At 30.8% G+C, this 20,640-nt stretch overlaps 1 protein-coding gene and 1 pseudogene across 1 annotated transcript; one reads left to right on the top strand and one right to left on the bottom strand.

The window, feature by feature from the left end:
* Positions 1-8,357: 8,357 nt before the first annotated feature.
* Positions 8,358-10,614, bottom strand: LOC108488458 (GDSL esterase/lipase At2g42990-like). The gene is made up of 3 exons (XM_017792736.2): positions 10,041-10,614; positions 9,461-9,950; positions 8,358-8,716 (listed from the first exon to the last, which is right to left on the bottom strand). The coding sequence occupies exons 1-3, from the start codon at positions 10,404-10,406 to the stop codon at positions 8,520-8,522; spliced, it is 1,053 nt and encodes a 350-aa protein (XP_017648225.1). The 5' UTR covers positions 10,407-10,614; the 3' UTR covers positions 8,358-8,519.
* Positions 10,615-12,713: 2,099 nt separating this feature from the next.
* Positions 12,714-13,608, top strand: LOC108487670 (thymidylate kinase-like; annotated as a pseudogene).
* The last annotated feature ends 7,032 nt before the right edge of the window (positions 13,609-20,640 follow it).

Raw genomic sequence — 20,640 nt, 5'->3', positions numbered from 1 at the left:
TAAAACCCCATCTCTCATAGTAACAACTGAACCATTGGATTCCAAGGCTCCCAATGAGATGAGATTTTTCTTCAAACTGGGCACGTACCGAACATCAGTCAGAACTCTGGTTGATCCATCTTGATTCTTTAATTGGATTGAACCTATCCCAACAATTTTATAGGTATTGTCATTGCCCATATAAACAACTCCTCCATTTAGTTCTACTAAATCAGAGAACCACTCCCGGTTAGGGGACATATGATAGGTACAACCCGAATCCAAAATCCACTCATCTGAATGGAACGACGATGATAATGCAACCAGTGATAGTTCAGAGTTACTAGTATCATGCTTTGCAACACAAGCATCTACAGCAGCTTTTCTCTTATTCTTCAGCTTTGGACAATTTTTCTTCCAGTGGCCTTTCTCATGACAAAAGGCACATTCATCTTTCCCAAGTCTGGACTTTGACTTTGATCTCCCCTTCTGAGTTTTCTTCCGAGTGTACGAACGACTTCGAACTACTAAAGCTTCTGTATCTCTGATTGAGTTTTTCTGTTTGTCCTTCTTTCTCTGCTCATAATCGTATAAGGCCGCATGACTTCGCTCGAGATATATCACTCTGCCATAAAGTAGAGTAGTTTCTAGGAACTCAAACTCCTCAGAAGTGACCCTAACAAAGATCAAAGCCAAATCTTCATCTTTGAATGTCTCATCCATATTTAGCAAATCAGTGACTAACTGATTAAATTTGGTGATGTGATCATTCATTGTGGTACCTGGGACGTAAGTGAAGCGAAACAGTCTTTTCTTCAAGTGGAGCTTATTTTGACTGTTTTTTTTTAAAAAAATTTCTTCAAGTGTCACCCACAACTTATTTGCAGAATTCTCCTTTGAAAAAGCATACCTCTGCTCTCGAGAAAAGCATGATCGAATTGTGCCACATGCCAACCGATTGATCGCCTTCCAATCTTTCTCCTGTACATCATCTGGTTTCTCTTCATCAATGGCAATGTCTAGACCCTGCTAAAAAAGGGCATCTAGAACCTCACTTTGCCACATACCAAAATGGCCCGTGCCATCAAAGATCTCCACGGCCAATCTTACATTTGCAATTGTCGGTCTTGTCCACATGGACGATGTTGAAGCTCCTAAACCGACCGTTTTCTCCATAATCTTTCAATATACCTAAGAAAATCTTTTCTGATGTGGAAGATCAGTTTAAACTGCAACCACAGAGCATACTACGATTAACCTTCTGCTCTAATACCACTTGTTGTTCCAATAGGGTCGGAAGCTTGTAAATTATTATACTAAAAAATCACACAAAGTTCAATTCCCAAGGAAGAGAGGTGGATCACATGGATCTCTTAAATACCAAGCATTTCCTTAGTCAGAATATCCCTTCTATAGTAATTTAATAACACAATTAAATACTACTATTATACCCTCAAATATTGAAAGAAAAATAAGACAAGAAAGAACACAATAGTTTTAACGAGGTTCGGTAAATTATACCTACGTCCTCAGGCACTAACACCAGATGATAACTTTATTATCTCCAAAATATTACAAACAAATAGAATTCCTTAAGAATTCTCAAATGGGAGAAGAGAGAAAACTAAGAGAGAAAGATTGGTTGGGATGGTTGAAATGAGAAATGGCTAGGCCTATTTATAGTTAAGGTTCAGGGACTAACTTGCAAATGGCTTACAAAATTAGGGACCAAAATTACAATTATCCCATTCAACTTTAAACTCAACTTGCCAACCACTTTTTACTTTCTTCTTTCGGTGCCAATTGCACCTCCCACCATTTTTGACTTTTCAGCAATCAAATCATATTTATTTTATTTTTTATATTCTTCATGTCTTATTTATTTAATAGATAGTTTTAATAAAATTGAAATCAAATCATAAAATTAGTTGATACATTTTCTGAAAAACAAATAGAGATTAGATTGGTAGGGAATTAACCCGTGTATGTAACGAACAAGTAAAAATAATAAAATTAAGAAGATTGAACACGCAAATTTTACGTGAAAAAACTCTTCAAAAAAGATAAAAAAAAAAAAACCATGGGCAAAAGGAGATTTCATTATAATAAAGGAGAGTACAAAAGATGGAGAGAATTAAAAGAAAACCCAAAGTCCCAAAAGAAAATCCCTTCAAAAAAAAACAAAAAACAAAATTCTCTTAATTTAAATATTTTTGTTGTTTCAAACCTAGAGTAGCTAAGGTCTATTTATAGGCTGAAATTAGTAGTATTTTTAACTACAACAACCCTAGGTTAATAAGAGTGGGAAACTAAAAATAGAGTTTAACAGGGAGAAAAAAACCCGAAATACTTGAACTGCACATCGTCACGTTAGGACGAGGTATTTCTTCTCGTCGTGACGTCAGTTGTTCGTCGAGATGAAAAACACTTCCTTGTTGCGACGTCACACACTGTTTAGTCCGAAAAATGAGGCATAACTCCCCAAAATCTTTATTATTTTTAATTTATTATTTTTTTATGTTAAGTATCCAATGGTTTTATCTTTTAATTTTTCATTAATGATGTAATATTTTTTCAAATGTCTAAAATTTAATAATGATTATTAATGTTTGAAATTTAAAAAATAAAATTAATATTTTAAAGATATGTGAAATTTGTATGATAAAAATATTAAGTTTTATTATGTGATTTCAAACTTTGGTTAGAAATTAATTACTATATTGTACTGACATAAAATTGTCAATTGCAGTTATCATGACATGGTAACAAATACATTATGAGTTGTATACAAAATATCTAAAATCAATTAACAGTTTATTTATTTATTTATTTTTATTATTACATAATAACTAATAATATAATATTAAAATATTCTTAATGTTACTTTAGTAATATCGCGAATAATAAAATATATTCTTGTTAATTAAATTTTTTAAGTCATGCTTTTATATATGTTATTGATATAGATAAAACTAAATTACAAAACTAATAAAAAGAAATTTATGGATATTGTTTAATTCAAAACCTATATATGACTTATGAGTATGATGTTCATAAATTAAGTAAAATTTCTAGTGTGGTACTAATTTTGAAAATTTTCTAGTCTAGATGAGGAAATCTCTATGTGTTATGTTAGCATCTAACTCTTTAGGGTTGAAATTCAAATAAGATTTTATGTAAGTTTATATATTTGATGAGATGGTATAATGAATAAAATAGAAAATTATTAAACATTCTCAAATACTGATAACTTTTAGTTGTGATTTACTAAAAGTAATATGTTTTATTTATATTTAATTATAAAATATATAAATATTAAGATAAAATTTAAATTCAAATTTATTATTTTATTATTTTTTAATAATAAAACATATTAAGGGTTGGGCCAATTCAAGTAGAAAATTTGAGTTCTAAGTAATAATTTGCACAAATTATTAATTTCATTATTTATATTGGAGTTATTAATTGAATCATTCAAGTAGAAAATTTGTGTTATAAGTAATAAATTGCATAGATCATCATTTTCCATAGCAATGAATCATTCAATAGATACGACAGCTTTGAGAATTTTATCATTATGCTCTTCATCATCTTCTGAGTTGCTGGAGTTGGAGTCACGTTCTTGACTTGAGGATCTAATCCTTTCTCATATTATCCAATGTACCTGAATCGATTACAGTTAAAGGTTGTTGGTTGTGTATTTCAACTGAACGAGAGCAGCTAAGAGATGGATCAGTCTCCATATCAGTGATTTGCTGCTTCTTTTCAATATCAAGATTTCAAGAAATATTCCCAAAAGCAGAAATGGAATCATCAGAGCTCTTGAAAATGAACCCAGTAGATGTAGATCCAAGTTGTCATAGACCCCAGGCTGAGCAGGTTCCACATAAGGGACAATAGCCAAATGATTTACAACAGAATCACCTTGAACAAAAACAACACCAAAACATTTTCAGATTTAACTGTTTCATATTAAGGGACCAGAACTCCATTGGACAAGAATAGTCTCCATCCTTTCTTTTGAGCTATCTTGTAACTTGATTAGGAGAAGACCCATATATGAGCATCAACCATTGTATAATCTCTCTTCAAATTCGGTCAAACTATGTTATGAGTTAACAGGAAAGCTATTAGGGAAGTGAAGCACCGAGTTTGGACTGAGAATTTTTAAAGAATTGAGTTCGTAAATATAAAATAAGAAAATTTATGGAGATAATATAAAAATATATTAGAGGATGATTGAGTAATTTTGTCAATTAAATAATTAATTAAGGTTCAATGAATAAATTTTAAAAGTCCAAACGGTATAGAATTTTAATTAAGAAAAGACTTGAAGACTTAGATGGAAATTAACCGAAGGGCTAAAATGATTAATAAACCATTATTATATAAAAGTTAATGGAAGATGATGGTCATCTCCACCACTAAGTGTAGTTAAAAGTTAGATTATGCTAATTAATCATAATTTGTTTAGTTAATTAGTTACTAATTAAACCATAAATAACAATATAAGTGGAAACATAGAGAAGGTTACCATCTTCTTCATCCTTCTTTAGTCAATTCACCATAATTTATTTCTAAAGTCATTTGGTGAAATATGATTGAAAATTTTGTCAAACATTTTCAAAGCAATTCAAAGACTTGTAAAAGTACTCAAAAACATGTTTTTAAATGTGTTTTAACTTATATAAATGTTTTTGAGTCAATTTAAAATGTTTATGATTGTTTTAAATTCATTTTATATAAGCTTGGGGCGTAGTATCAATACATTGACCTAGTTGTATAGAGACAACTAAGTCGGTAAGCAAAATTGTGAAACCCTAGGGACTTGTATCACAAGTCCTCTTGTATTGATACATATGGTGAGTTGTACCTATACAAGTCCACTTCTACTCATACTGCATTTTCCAACGACTATATTTTTTAAGCACTTATACCGATGCAAATGTAGTTATATCGACACAAGTTTGTCTACAACTACAGTAAAGCTCAAATTTAATGCTTCTAATTTCTAAAATGCATTCCCAATGGTCATAAACATCCATAAACGTACTCCTTGGTATAAATACACATCAAATACACATCATTACATATGAGATGAACATTCAAGCATAAAAATCAAGAGAAAAACCTCTAATCTTTTATTTTCTCATTTTTCTCTTGTACATATCTCTTAGATGTTTATTGTTAGATCTTTTTATCATTCCCATTTTCATTCTTTGAAAGAGAGGTGACACATGTAAATACACACCTTTGAAAGGTTTTCATTTTTTACACCCTTCATCTTTGTTATAAAGACACCTTAAATGAATCATAAAGGGTTTCTAGTTGAGCCACAAAAACTAGAGGATTTTAGTTAAGCCATAAAAATTGGGGGAGGGTTCTATCTTAGCCTTGTAAAAAATATAGGGATTGTAAAGGTTACTCATTTTCCTTAAAAGATAATTCGAGTATAGTGAATTGGGAAATACTTGGTTGAGGTATATCAAAGTAGTGGAGATAGACAATTAGGGTTGAACCATTATAAATTGAATTGTCCAAGTTTTTCTTCCCTTTCCTTATCATCTAGAAAAATTTGTAAAAAATTTTAATATACCAATTCATCCCTTCTTGGTATTTTCAAGCCTAACATATACAATTGATTCATCCTAACAAATTTTCTTAGTATGCAAAAAATAATATTTTTATACAAAAAATTGATTTCTCATGCCAAAATTTAATTTTGAAAGCATACCAGAAAATCAAAGGGCATACCAAAAACTACGAGGGAATATAAAAAAAAAAAATGAGAAAGTACTAAAACTTATGAGAGAATATCAAACCCAAAAATATGATAGAAGTACCAAAATTATGTGAAAGAACCAGATAATATGAGGAAAGTGAATACAAAAACCACAAGGAAGTACTAGAAATTATGAGTGAGTATCAAAATATATTAAAAAATGCCAAAATTATGAGGGAATACTAAATATTGATTTGTCTTAAAAATTTGATTTATTTATTTATTTAGTTCTTTTATTTATTAGTATATAAAAATTTTATTAGTAGGTAAAATAATATTTTCTTTTATTATCAAAATTGATTTTTCATGTCAAAACTTAATTTTAAAAGCATAGTAAAAATTACGAGGAGGAAGTACCAAAAATTTTGAAGAAGGAAAAATACCAAAAGAAAATATACGAGGAAGTACGAAATTTCATGAGAGAATAAAAACAACTTTTAAGTAATGTATTATTAATTTGTAACCAATTGACCATTAGCTTTGTTTTTAGTGAAACCAACTTTTCTTTTACTAAATAATTTTCGGTTTCATCTTATTATATAATTTTTAGTATTGATGTATCCATCTAATATTATTTAAATTTTTTATTGAGTTAGTGTCACTTATCGATCGAGTCTCAATTCAATTAAAAAATTACTTTAATGTCCTTCACAATTAAAATAAAATATATTTAAGAGTACTTTAGTCTTTTTATTTTAAAAAACAAAAAAATATGCAGATTTGAAATTCATGCCAATTAAATTAGCAAAATTTTTAATTTACTATTCAACCAAAGTTTTATTTTAATATTTTGTTCACATTTAAAGTTTATTATGCACATTTTAATACCTCCATCAATTGTATATATTTTAATAAAGTTATTAATTAATATAGTGTCACAAATTAACTCAACACCAACTTAAGATTGACAACAACACCATGATAAATAATTGTACTCATTTAGTAACCTTAATCTAATATATTCATGTGTTTTATTATCATGCATATTATTATTAATTAGTTTCAAATTATACATTTCATTATTTATTCTATGTTCTAAACATATGGTTTCCACATGCATATACGGAATAGAGTTCCTAATATGGATAAAGAGAATTATTTATGTTATTATATAATGATTACATTAGTTTATTTATATATAATTTATTTATTTATTGATTCAATATAAAAGATGGTAAATATATAATTTTTTATTATGATTAATATAATTTTAATTATGATTTAATATCATATAATTTTAAATAATATAATTTTAATCATTTTATTCTTTATTTAACAAAAATATTTTATATTTTATATTTTATTATTCAATATAAATATAAATTTAATTATTTATTCTATACCCTAAACTTATTTTAAACTAATATATCTAATATTTTACTCTAAATATATTTTAATCTATCATTTAATATTAATATATCGTGAATATATAAGTTTCATGCACTATCAATTAATAACGATACAACACAATATTAGATAAACAAAAATAGTAGAAGACATATAAATAAATTTCTAATAATTTCATTTAAACATAATTAAATATTAATTATAATTATTAAATTTTTTGAGTTTTGTGTATGAAGTTTATGGTTTAATATTTAATGCTTATATCAAATCTCAAGTCACTATCACGGATGTAATTGATTTCAAACAATAGTAAGCTGGTAGGGGTTGGCAGAGAGCCCTAACCCTCTAAGATAAAAATTTCTCTTGTAACCTTTTTATAATTTATCAAATTTAAATTAATAATGATAAAATTATACTTTAATCTTTAAAATAACAAAAAATAATTTAATCATTTAAAATTATAAATATATCAACTACTAACATAATAAAATTATAACTTTACTGTCACAAAATATACAACTTAATTTCACTTTTTTAAAAATATTTACCGACATCTAACCAATTTCAATGTTACCATACTCAATCTCAACCTTATAATTACTTTTCTATTCTCCCCAACACAAATCTTACGCATGCAAAGGATGCATTGGTTTAAGGCAATCCTAGCCGGGCTAGAATTGGTCACAAAGGATTATCCCTTACCATTTTTTTTTTCTTTTATTGGTAAAGCTGATATTCCGGCACTGACAGAGACCCGGCCTCACGATTAAGGAAATTACCATTTCATGGCTGGACACGGGCACGTACCTATAACCATAAGCTCATCATTTGAGAGCGACTGCAGTGATGCACTTCAGTATCCTACTAAAGCCCCAACTATTTTTAGGAGCATTGATGTTTCTTGTTGTAAATGCTGACGAGGCCAGAGTTGGGAAACCAGACAGACCTCGAGGGATGAAAATGTAGATGCAGATAAGGCAGTTAAAGCCGGGGTGAACAGCTCTGTTGTCTGTCCGTAAATCAATTTTGCCTTTGCAGGGAGTGTACCTAGTTTAGCAGAGGTGAACGGATCCACTGTATTATTGCTGCCTTTGGTTGTGACGAGTTGCACTAGAGTTCGTGCTCCCTTTCCATCCTTTTTTCTGCTTCTGGTTTTAGTGATTTGTTACAATGCGGGGTCTACCTATTGTTTATTTTGTTTCTCTTATTAAAGGAATGATAGTTTAGTTTTCAGAAAAGAAAAATCAGCTTGAGATAAAAGGGTTTTCTTATTGATAATTTTTAGCCATGTGAATGAACAGCTATATATATTGATATAGAACTAGGCTTAGCTAGACAATGAACACCATCCATGGATGCATGCATGTAAAAGAGAGTTTGTAGTTGCAGAGAAATGAAAAAAAATAAAAAACTAATGAGAAAACATAGCTAAAAGAAGAGGAATAAGATGATCGGAGATGATTTTGTTAGTTTTTTCAGTGGGATGGAAAGCATCCCAAAATACATATTTACTGGCATCACTGCATGTAAATGGATTATACTGATTGCATAGGTAACTCATTTCGAATGTCCCCGTCGAACAACATGCCACTCCCGTCACCTCAAACCCTACAATTCCACATTCCAAACACCCATCTTTTAAAATCCAATTTTATAGTTGATAAATGATAAGAGAGCTACTCATAACTACAGAGTCTGTGAAGATAGTCATTGTCCCATCACATTAAATGCTCCCAAGTACAGATCTTTGTGTAATTACTGATTTCTTATACAATATTTCATTATAACACTTAACACCACCAGCATTTATCTTCTTCTTATTGGGTAACATTCATAATTGCTGATTACAATATCCTAATAGAATAGATACATTTTCAGACAAGAAAAAAAAAACATTCATTAAAAGCTTTCCACAGTCTCTTAGATGACAACTGTTTAGCATCAATGGTTTCATCTATTTAACTTTATTTTTTTTATAATTCATTAAAAGAAAACTTTTTTTATAAATTTAATTTCTTTACTTATGGTAACTGTTTATCAAAATAGATAAAATTAAAAATCACATCATATAAATTAAATAAATATAATCTATACATCCCTTCAGTCATAAATTAGGTTTTAATTAGTAAAATTGAAATAATTAATGTTTGAGGTCCCTGCAACGCAAGCACCCTGGTTACCGCCCTGGTTGAGCTATTATGGTCCTAACACCTTAAGAGTTGATGAGTTGCAGATAAAAGCTACTGAAAATTTTCTACTTCTACTTAGCTTTTTTTAATTGATTTAATTAATTCAAAAAAAAACTCTGCAAAGTGGTCCAACGAAGCAAAATGCAGCAAAAGAGAAACTTACCGAAGAGAGAAGGTCTGGTAATAATCTGATAGAAAATGTCATAGGCAGGTGCAGACACCATTCGCATTCCAGGAAGCTCCTTGTTTAGTTTTGCAACCAAGCCTTCCAGTTTCCTGTTGAATCCGGATGCCACATTGTTGTATTCGGGTACACAGTCGTTTTGGCCCAGGATATTGGTGGCCCTCTCCAGCGGCAAACACCCCATCGGGGGAAGGCCGGTGATGGATATTTTCCGGACACCTAGAGCGTGGAGTTCCCTTACGAAGTTTTCGCCCAGCCCTAGCAGGAAATCCTGGTATTGCCTCACTGAGAACTGGGATTTTCGGGTGGGGAAAACGTAGTAATTTTCTAGGAAATCATTCGTCCCTAAGCTCATTAGATACAAGGCCTCTCTCAGAATCTCATTTGCCTTATTTTCACCGACGTAGCTTCTCAGCTTTCGCTGGTATTCTTTGTAATACTCTAATTCCTTCCATAGTGGTATCACATTCTGCAAAAACCGTAAAAGGGAACAAATATTCAATAATTAGCTTCTTCTGGGGCATGTTTATATACAGGTGTAGTGGCTTTTTCATCTTACAAGCACTTTGGAGGTTGCATTGTCGTAGCCAGTTCCAGCAGAAGCAAAGCAAACACCAGTGGCGAAATCCGATATATTATAAGCAGGATCCAAGTAAGCTGGGATGGCTGGTTTCAGTCCAAAAGCTTCGGAGATGAAATCGGGAGGGATTCGGCCATTGCAGAAGCGTCCAGTTGGTTGACCCCCGTAAAAATCACGACCGTAAGGCTGAAAATTGCTCTTCAAAACCGTCGAGATCAGGTTGTTGTTGCCCGAATCCACGGAGGAGTCTCCGAACACTATGATGGCTGGAACTTTAGCTTTGGTCAATGGAGATAAAGATAAGAAGAAGAGCCAAAGAAGAACTGGAGTACTACCGAAAGCCATTTCACCTTCACTGCACTGCACTGCTCTCTCTCTCTCTGTCTGCAAGCAGATGAAATTCACAGTTTAAAGAAAATAAAATTTTGGCAAATTAAGAGACAAATTACAAAGCATGGTTTATGAATAATTTATTTTTGATATTTAATATATAAAGAAGAGGTTTGGTGGGGGGTTTTAATGGGAAATAATAAAAGACGTAGCTACTCCCTCCAACTATTTCTAGCTCTTTCCACTTTATACTATTATACTCTATATATTAAATTTATAATATTTAATGAATTTCTTAAAAAATCCTTAATATATTAAAAATAATGTAATTATAATAAATAACTTAAAATCAATTATATCAATGGTATTCAATTTTAAATAACAAATAAATTTGTCATGATTTGGATATTAATATTAATATATATTATAATTTAAATAATATATATAATTAATAATTTATTATAGGTTATTTATTTTAGGTTTAATGATAAATTTGGTTACTAATATTTATATGTTTTGTTAAAATGGCTATAATTGTATTTTTAGTCTTTTTAGTTTTCAACATTTGTTCTTTTTTTTAATTTGCTTTGTTTTTTTAACAAATTTGATAAAAGTACCGTTAAAAAAGTTAGCAGAGGTGACGTAGAATTTAATATGAAGATGGCGTCTTTGGCTTTTGAGAATTAAAAAACTTTGTCTTTAAATTTTCAACCCAACCCATGAAGTAATATGTTCTATAAAGATATTTGAATTTGATTATCGTCTTTATTTTTTTCATTATTTCTATATGAGCAGACAAATAACATATCTTAATATCAAGAAATCCATTTTCGGTACATTTGACTAACCTATATTTCACTTCATTACAAATTTTTTTCTCTTTTGAACCAAAACAACCCAAATACTAGTTTCAATTTTGAATTTTGGAATTTAGGGTTTCAAAACCCTAAATCTAATTCAATAATATTACTATGAAAATCAAGTTAAACACCAAATTTCATAAGCTTAAACCCAAAATATTAGAATATCCAATCGATTAGTAATGAAATACTAACATTTGCTTTGCCTCAATCTCTCGATTCTAAATGTAGTCTGTGCCTCTTTAGAGAAAAAGGTTTTGGGTTTCCCTCTTGCCTCTTGATTGAAAGTTCAGTATTTTCAATTTGATTTCAATACTTAGTAAGATTTCTAGTGATCCAAGGTTTCAGAATGGTTCAAGGTTTCAATCTTTTTTTCAAAAAGTTTCAAAGATTTTTCTATTAAGTTTTTTTTCAATATTTACGTTTATGTTTTTTAATTGAGATTTATTTTTTAATTTAATGTATGATTTATTTATTTTATTATTTTCTACATGTAATTATTTCATTGAATTACTTAAATAATAAATTAATCTCATTAAAATATTCCACATATAAAATTCCACATCATCCCCATTAACTTTTAACGATACCCTTATCAAATCATTAAAAAAACAAATTGAAAAAAAAAGAACAAAGATTAATGACTGAAAAAGCTCAAAAATACAATTAGTGCCATTTTGACAAAACATATAAACGTTAGTGACCAAATTTATCATTAAGCCTTTATTTTATATCTATTGTTAAATTAATTTTTTAATGTTAAAATTGTTAAAATTCAATTTTATGATATTTTATTTACTTTTACTTTATTTTAATCCGTGAATGTAATTAAATCTTATTATATTTAAAAGAACATAAATTTAATTTGATAAATATTATTAACATGTGTCTTTTAAAAACTATATTTTAATCTTAATAATTTAATAGTAATTCATTTTAATATTATAACATTAAAAGTTAATTCAATTAAGTAAAATCTTAAAAATATTTTATTTAAAATCAAATTTATATTTAACATATAAAATTATAAATAAATTTTTAAACAAAAGGCATGAAATAGCTTTAAAAATTTAAAAGGCAATGAGTAAAAAGTAACTTACTTAAATTATAAATAAGTGCTTCAAATGGAAATTGTCATGCCTACCATATCTCTAGTGTGGAAGTATGCCAACATTTCTATCGACAAATAGCAGGTTTTCAAGGCAATGCCTAAGTACTTATTACTTCTTGGATAGTAATTGTTATTTTATTAGGTTTCGCTGTTATCGCTATTCAAAATTCACAAATTATTCTAACCGTCGGTCAAAATTTTTTCAAATATGTTCTTGAATTCATTCGAGACGTAAGCAAAACTCAGATTGGAGAATAATAAAACTGTAATTTTTAATTATTTTTAATTTTATATGAAAATTGTATTGATATCTTTTTAAAAATTATTAGTTAAACTCTTCCTACTACATCAATGATGTATTTAACCAAATACATAATGACAACTAAGAATGTATTTACATGTCATTAAACAATTATGTATTTAACCAAAGACATAATGACAACTAAGAATGTATTTACATGTCATTAAATTTTTTTCCAACTCACTATTAGTGTCTATTCCAACTTACCATCCATACTCCTTTCTCCTCCAATTACCCACTCCCTTCATAATGAAATTTCTTTTTATCTATCTTTAAAACCCAAACAAAAAAGAATTTTCGTATTGAATCGTAGTGGTAAAACTTCACAATTAATGTAGAAAGCTGCTTTAGTATTTGGAGGGACTGGGGTATTTGGTCGAGTTATGGTGATTCGCCAACGGAACCTTATGATATCGGCATATTTGATTAAGAAATCATAGTTGGATGACCACACAGTACTCCATCCACTTTCAGTGCAAATCGGTGGGAAAAGAGATCAATGATGGAAACAAAACTAAAAGCTGGAACCACCCTTATAGTATATCGTTACTCTTATTTCAGGGTCTCTTTCTCATCTGATACAGGACGTGATTTTGAATGGTGTAAGGCACCAGAAAATGGGCTAATAGCTCCAAATCTGGTAGTGTACCTCGACATACCACCTGAGAAAGCTGCAGAGAAAAGGAGGCTATGCAGGTGAGAGATATGAGCAGCTCGAGTTTTAGAAGAAAGTTGTCCAACACTATAAGCTTCTTGAAGATTCTTCATGAAAGATTTTAGGTGCTTCCCAATGCATGGAAGATGTGAAGAAATAGTGTCATGACTTGTCAGAAAGGAAAGCCTCTTTCGTCCCTGTCGTCTTGCTAGTTTATCTAATATTTCTTTTTTCTTTTTAAATTGAAGAAACGAAAAATGAGGGAGAACACAGGGAAAGATGAGTTGGAAATGAGTGTAACAGTCAACCAGAAATCAACCAGAAATGATGGTATGAAAAAAGAATATTATCTATTTTTAATAGTTTAATGTCATATTGTTATAATAGACATAGATAATGGTAATAAGGTGATTGTAAAATAATAAAAATAAGAGCATACCGATTTTACATAAAAACTCTTTATACAATAGTAGTTTCAATTACATCTATTTAAAAGTTAAAAATTTTTATTTTAATCCATGTCAAATAAAAGAAGTATAGTTGTATATGTATTCAACTTATTAGACATGGTTTGTACCGTGAGGGCCGAAACTCTCAGTCGCAACTCTAATCCAGCAATTTCTTCAACAAGTGACGGGATTCGAGTCATACAAACTCTAACACACCAACAATTTCATCCTAAATTTCAGGATTTTCATTAGGATTTTATTTGGATTTAATTTTTTAGAATAAAAATATTGATATGATATTAAATTATTGAAAAATGATACAAATGTTGTCATTATTTTATACAATCCTTTTCCAATAGTGAGCTAACAAATTTTTAAATGACACGTAAATACATTCTTAGTTGGCATTATATTATAATTTCTCATTATTTTCATTTTAATTTGTAAAGAATTAAATGAGAAATATTTCATACTTCAAAAGGACTTAATTATATAAGTAAAAATTTTCAACTAACGTCAATGTATAATATTCCAAAATTATTAAAAGACTGAATAATTGAAATTCTATTAAAAGTTCTAAAATTAAAAAAATGTACTTGATTAAAACAGAGATCAACTTACCTTATTCTTAAATTAATTAGTTTGTTAATTTTAGTAATCTAATATATACACTACATATTAAAGAAGAGGCGAAAGAAGAAAGGTTTTTTGTTTTGGTTTTTTTTTTAAATTCCAATTATTGGTGGCAAATGAAAACATTAATTATATAAAATTAAATTTAAAGTTGTTTTTATTATATTAAATTTAAAATTCCTGAAAAATAAAATAAAAATAATTTAATTCTTGAAATCATTAGTGAAATTAAATTTTAATATAACATTAATTATATAAAAGACCCAAATTAGTTGTTGAATTGGATAATTTTAACATGACATAAATTATATGCGTGAATGTAATAATGATATCCATTAAAGCATTAATTGAGTAAACAGTTTTCATTTATTTTCCTGGAAATTTATTTAACATTAAGTATAAATTGGCGTTAAAATAATTTAGTAATGATCAATCAACTGACGCTAAACAACAAAGCCAACGAACTAAAATATCTATTTTTATGCTAAACCCTGCTATAATATATGTTAGATTTGTATATAGAAAATTTAGCGGGGAGAAATTTCTTTTAAAAATTTAGCCTTTGAAATATATATATTTTTTGATACTTCACTAAATGTTTTTGTAAGTATTGAGTTGATTGTTGAGTTGTTACATGAATTGTAACTATTAGAAATAATTTAAATTGGCAAAATAACAATGAGTACAATTGATTGGTTATGCAATTTGAATTCAATCATATGTTTGTAGGTACTTCTTTAGAGAGCAATGTACTATAATCTTTACAATATAATATATATAAGCTCAACCTCACTTTCATTTATTTTAACTTGACTATTATACAATTGTAATTTTCAAACTCTCTCCTAAGACTTTCCTTTCTAAAAGCTTAGCTCAAACTAATATAACAATTTGATTACAAACAAATTGCACCCATATAAGTGCCTCTCAATGAAAAGATTATGCTCTCTTAATTCCTTACATAATACTCTAAAGTAAGTCTTCAACATATAAATGTTTTTGTCTTCGTAAATTAAGAGTGTGATGAGATTAAAATTTTAGAGTTTTGGATATTGTCTTCGTAAATCAAGAATTTTTGTCTTCAACTTAACACTAAGACATTGTTTGAGATAAATGAATACTTTTTTCGATTACATATCCCTCACACATAGAAAGATAATCACATTAAACTCTTACAAGTTTCCTTGCTTGATATAAAGTTTTCCATGATTATACCAGAAATTTTGATGCAAGAGATCCCTTAAAAAGTTGCACAAAATAGTCAAAATATGTTAACCAAAAGTAGAAAATTTTCAACACCTTAGTTGCTGTAGTGAGTTGCAACTGACTGTTATTCCTCGAAATGTTGCCATGCTCATTTGTTTACTTCTTAAAAATCCATTTTGTCCCAATCACATTGTTACTTTCTAGTTTGAGAACTAATTGCTATGCACCATTTCTCTCAAATTGAATTAGTTTATCTTGCATCACATGTGTCCAATGTTTATCCTTGGGAGCATTTTCCATACTCTTTGGCTCAATGGAGGATGTGTAGCAAGGTAGCCTAATCATATCAGGGTAGTTTGGTCTAGGCTTGTTCCTAACCTTGTACCACTTTCAGAATGACCAATAACATTATCCAAAATGTGATTTTTATGTACTCTAAGGGAAGGTTTAAGGCTAAGAAAGGTCATCAACAGGCTACTCTTCACCTTCACTTTGTTCTATTATTTGTTCAGCTGCAACTTTTTTTCCATTGGTCGTATTATCATCAATAAACTCATTTTCTATGAAGCTATCTGGTTCATATTTGACCATCACGTTGATGGGATCCATCACAAATTGGGTGTGTTTATTACACACTTTATAAGCCTTGTTATTTATGGAATAAACAAGGAATGTCTTCATCACTGTTAGTTTCGAACTTCCCATTGTAATCTCTTACCTTATTGTTGGCTTCCTTCTTCTCTATGCCTCATAAGATCTTTAGCCTCAACAAAATTCTACTAATCACATAACAATTCGTGTTAACAACCTTTCTTAAAACCTATAACAAATGTAATAACCCATTTTTTAGTGGTGTAGGAAATGACAGTTTCAAAACTTAAAGTAAAAATCTTTAGAATTTCTTCACTTGGACGCAAACTCTTCCCATGCAGTTGTAAAAGGGAAGTGAATATCAAATCCCAATTGGTTACCGAAAACGTCACAGAGAGCATCAAAGTCAGTTCTACGTGCATCAAAAGGCCCACGAGCAACTTGAGCATACAGCGCAATATTGGTTATCAGCTCAGCAGGAAGTTGCTAAAGTTTTGGAGAGTTTCCTTCTTAAAACCTTCTAAAGCTTCGGTGTGCTTCTGTTCCAAGCTCGCCATAGCAGCCTTTTGCTCTTCAGCCATCTTGCTCACAGTGGCATGATGCTTTTCAACCATATTCTTCATAGCAGCATCTATGCTTTTCTTTTTTGCTATTTCAACTACAACCTCCCTAGATAATTTCTCTGCCTTGCCCTCAGTGACTACCAGAGGCTCAGCTTCCCCCACAAGTCTTGGTTTTCTTCTTTTAGCTTGGAATGGAGCTCGTGTGCTCTTTTTAGGGCTCATAGGGCATTCTGGTAAGGGTCATCGAGATTCCTCTTGCTTGCTTCAGCTCCACTTATGCCTTCTTTGAGACCCAAACCAACCATACTAGCCTCATCCAAGAGAACTTGTAGGGACAGAGTTAGTTCTTGTAGAGAAGGCTTCTTCACACCATTAGGTGAACCATCTGAACACATGCGATCCTTAGTTGCTTCTAACAGAAAGGCCATTAGATGGTTAGTGACATCATTCAGACTATAATGGAACTCTATTGTGCTTAGGTGTTCATGCCAAGGGAATAGTTTGCCAGCCTTACCACCCATCCCAACAAATTTTATGGGTGCACCAGCAACACCGTCCTCCACAATGGTACCAAAAACGCCTTCACTCGAAGGTCCCTACCTGGTTGGGGATAAGAAGGAGGATAAGTAGAGGGTGAGTTAGTAGGAATAGCAGGTGATGAACTTACATGTACAACCACAAGTGAGCTCACATGAGCGACAGAAGGTAAGCTCGTAACAAGGGAAACAAAAGCGGCGACCATAATAGCAGAAGGCCCAACGTGGTCTGTCCTCTTTTTTTTTATGCTATTCTAATATTGCATTGTGTTCCTCCTCCTTGCTGCTTACCACAACATTAGCAGTCCCCATGCTAGTCCTGCGCTTCTTGCGCATATCCAACATAAAAGCTTGCACGTCCATGTATTCGTTGAATTCCCACGGCAAACTAGTAGACTCTTTCGAACTGTCTTCAGTGTCCCGAGCTGTGCCTGCACCACCAATAATTATAAGATTAGTAGTAGCAGTAAGTAAGTTAGGGTTTCACCACTTTCCACATGTGCCAAAAGCAGTGGAACCAAGGATGATGCCTCATTTTACAATAACTATAGAAGTAATTTCTTGATTCTTCTTTATATCTTAACAACATCAGTCCGAGATCATGTTTGGCCCTATATGGCCAAGTGAACCTCTACCCTAGCAGCATCAATTACTTCATTATTATCACCTAGTCTCCATCCATTGAGGCTAAAGTTTTCCAAACAGAACAGAAATACATTTGTAACATCCCATATATTTTATTTATTTTGTGCGCATGATTGAGAATAAGGGAATTAATTGCCTAGTGGTTTAGTGGTTACTTAGCTATCATGGTGGTCAAAGGTTTAACCCTCATTGTTCACACTCTTGCATTTAAATTTTTTTGACAATTTTTTTCATGCTTAATGAGCATTGCCGTCCACCTATTGCACCATAATAAGGAAGATTTGTTTCCTCCATTTGAAGGTCAAACTTACCATAGTTAGGGGGTACTTGATTCCCTTTTTACTCCATGTCCCCCTCCCTTTCCATAACCTCACCTCTTACCTTGTTGCATGATACATTGAACCTAGTCATGGTTGACCAACCCCTCATCCCTTGCATTGTCGTTCATACCCCATTTCCCTGTCACTTTCTTTCATTTTTCATTTTCTTTTCTCACCATTTTCTCTCCTTTTACAAACAACCACCACCATCTTCCTAATCTTTTTCTTCTTCCACCATGACCTAAACTTCCTTCCACCGATCACCACCTCTCGTGGCCGTTGCTCTTCCACTCTTTTTATCTCCCTCCTCCCATCGTCGCCATAAGCACTGTTGTTGTCACCGTCGTGCACCACCATAAATCCTCTTCCTCCATTTTTATTTAATTTTCTTTCTCCTACTCCTTTCTTCCCTCTTTTTAGCCAAACCTTATAACTCCTCCATCGTCGAATCGTTGTCGAGCCACCACCGCTGCCGATGGTAAAAAAAGATCCTCCTTTTCTTTTTCTTTTCCTCTCCTTGTGTCGATTCTCATTTTGTTTTAATCAAACTTATTCTTTCATTGTAATGATCTTTTCTATATTACTCAATTTTCTGACATCACTCCTTTATGATTTATTGATCGATTCGAATTAATCAAGTATCAGTAAATATTATTTTGGGTCGTAAAAACCCTTCTCTTAATTATTCCTTTATAGGGCCGAATGGTATAGTGCCATGAATCATAGTGGTATTTTGTTATTGTTATTTATTTATGAACTATATTACTAATACTTATTTGTATCACTTTGAAGGACTGAACAATAATTGTATGGAAAACCTCTAATTTCGTAAAAAAAATCCTCTTTTCGAGAGTCTTAGATCGTGGGGTAAGTGATGTTAAGACTACTAGTGATAGATCTCTTAAGTGACAAAACATTTTCAAAGATCCACACTAATACATGTTACTTATGTGATAAATCGTCTTTCGAGATATATTGAGTGAAACCATAAATAAAGGTTGAAGCTATTTAGATCTTCAATCTAAGGTATGGATCGATATTATTTGTTTGTTTGACATCGATATTTTACTATTAACAAATTAATTGTATTGAAATATATGAATATACTAAATATTTATGAAGAGTTGTATAACTTATCAAGATGGATACTAAGTAGGTGTTCTAAGAAAGTGGATCTATGATTTACATGGCAAGTTATATGCTTATGATTGTGGTTATGATAATTGTGTAGATCTTATGCTCATGATGTGACACCCCAAACCCGACTAGGACGAATTGACTCAAATTTGAAGTGTTACATTAGCCACCTAAGTAACTCTCTGACTAACGACCACCCAAGACACACCCCAAGCCTTATAAAACCTCAATCTTATCTAATTATTAGTTATTTATTAATTTAAAAACAAATTATGAGCCAATTTTAAACTTTTCCTAGGTAATTTAACATAAAGGAATTTTCGTCATTTTACCACCTATGGTGAAACTAACCTGATTTTAGATTTAAATGTTTACTGGCCTTCTTTTAGTTAAAATTATTCAAGCCCAAAAGTTTCAGCTTAATTTGAGTTCGTTTACCATGTCTAATTCAAGTTTTATTATTAGGGACTAAATTGTAACAAAGACAAACTATCATGACCTATTCTGAATTATAAATTAAGTGCATTTCTATCAAAATTTACCCATTACGAGACTAATCCTAAAATTTTACCAAGTTTCCTTATCATCCAAGGCTCTAATTAGACTAATCAATTTTTAGGACTAAATTGCACCTTAAACAAATTAGAATACCAATTTAAAGAGACAAATTCAAACCCCCCAAAAGCCTATACAGTTGTGTCCCCCAAACCGTGTGTCATTAATCGATCGTGTTTGAGTCGTGAAAAACTTGTGGGTTGATTGCACATGTCCGTGTGGAAATTCCATACGCCCATGTGTGATAGCTCTTGTCTCCACACACTTGTGTCACTTACCCACACACTCGTGTAAAAATCACTGCACCTATTTTTGTAAAAAACTCGTTTTAAAACCCGATATTGCATATTTAATGGCCAATTAAGCCCGATTTAACTACGATTAATTAACATACATATACATACACCTTCAATTGAATTTATTGACATCAATTAAGCCTCAATTATATAAAATTAGGCAATCAATTTCTTGCATAACAAACACCGAATCAATCAAACAAGTGGCGTACCTTAGTCGCTAGTAAACCACTCTATGGAAGCTTCATTTAAATAACGGTTATCAATCATGCCTCACACACCATGTTATCAATCACTGTGTTATCAAGTAACAATACACCATAAATTATTTAATATTCAAACTCAAACATGCATATATGATATGATAAAGCCATCCAAAATTAAAAATGTC

The sequence above is a fragment of the Gossypium arboreum genome, chromosome 7, assembly GCF_025698485.1.
Source record: "Gossypium arboreum isolate Shixiya-1 chromosome 7, ASM2569848v2, whole genome shotgun sequence".
Lineage (NCBI taxonomy): Eukaryota > Viridiplantae > Streptophyta > Magnoliopsida > Malvales > Malvaceae > Gossypium > Gossypium arboreum.
Note: the sequence above shows the minus strand (reverse complement) of the source record. Positions and strands in the feature narration are given on the sequence as shown.

What these genes read in the sequence shown, in the direction of transcription:
- LOC108488458 (XM_017792736.2), bottom strand. Translation starts at nt 10,406, where the DNA reads ATGGCTTTCGGTAGTACTCCAGTTCTTCTTTGGCTCTTCTTCTTATCT. An exon ending in ATGCAACCTCCAAAGTGCTT is followed by an intron (nt 9,951 to 10,040) that starts GTAAGATGAAAA and finishes CGGTTTTTGCAG; the next exon opens with AATGTGATACCACTATGGAA. An exon ending in TACCAGACCTTCTCTCTTCG is followed by an intron (nt 8,717 to 9,460) that starts GTAAGTTTCTCT and finishes GTGGAATTGTAG; the next exon opens with GGTTTGAGGTGACGGGAGTG.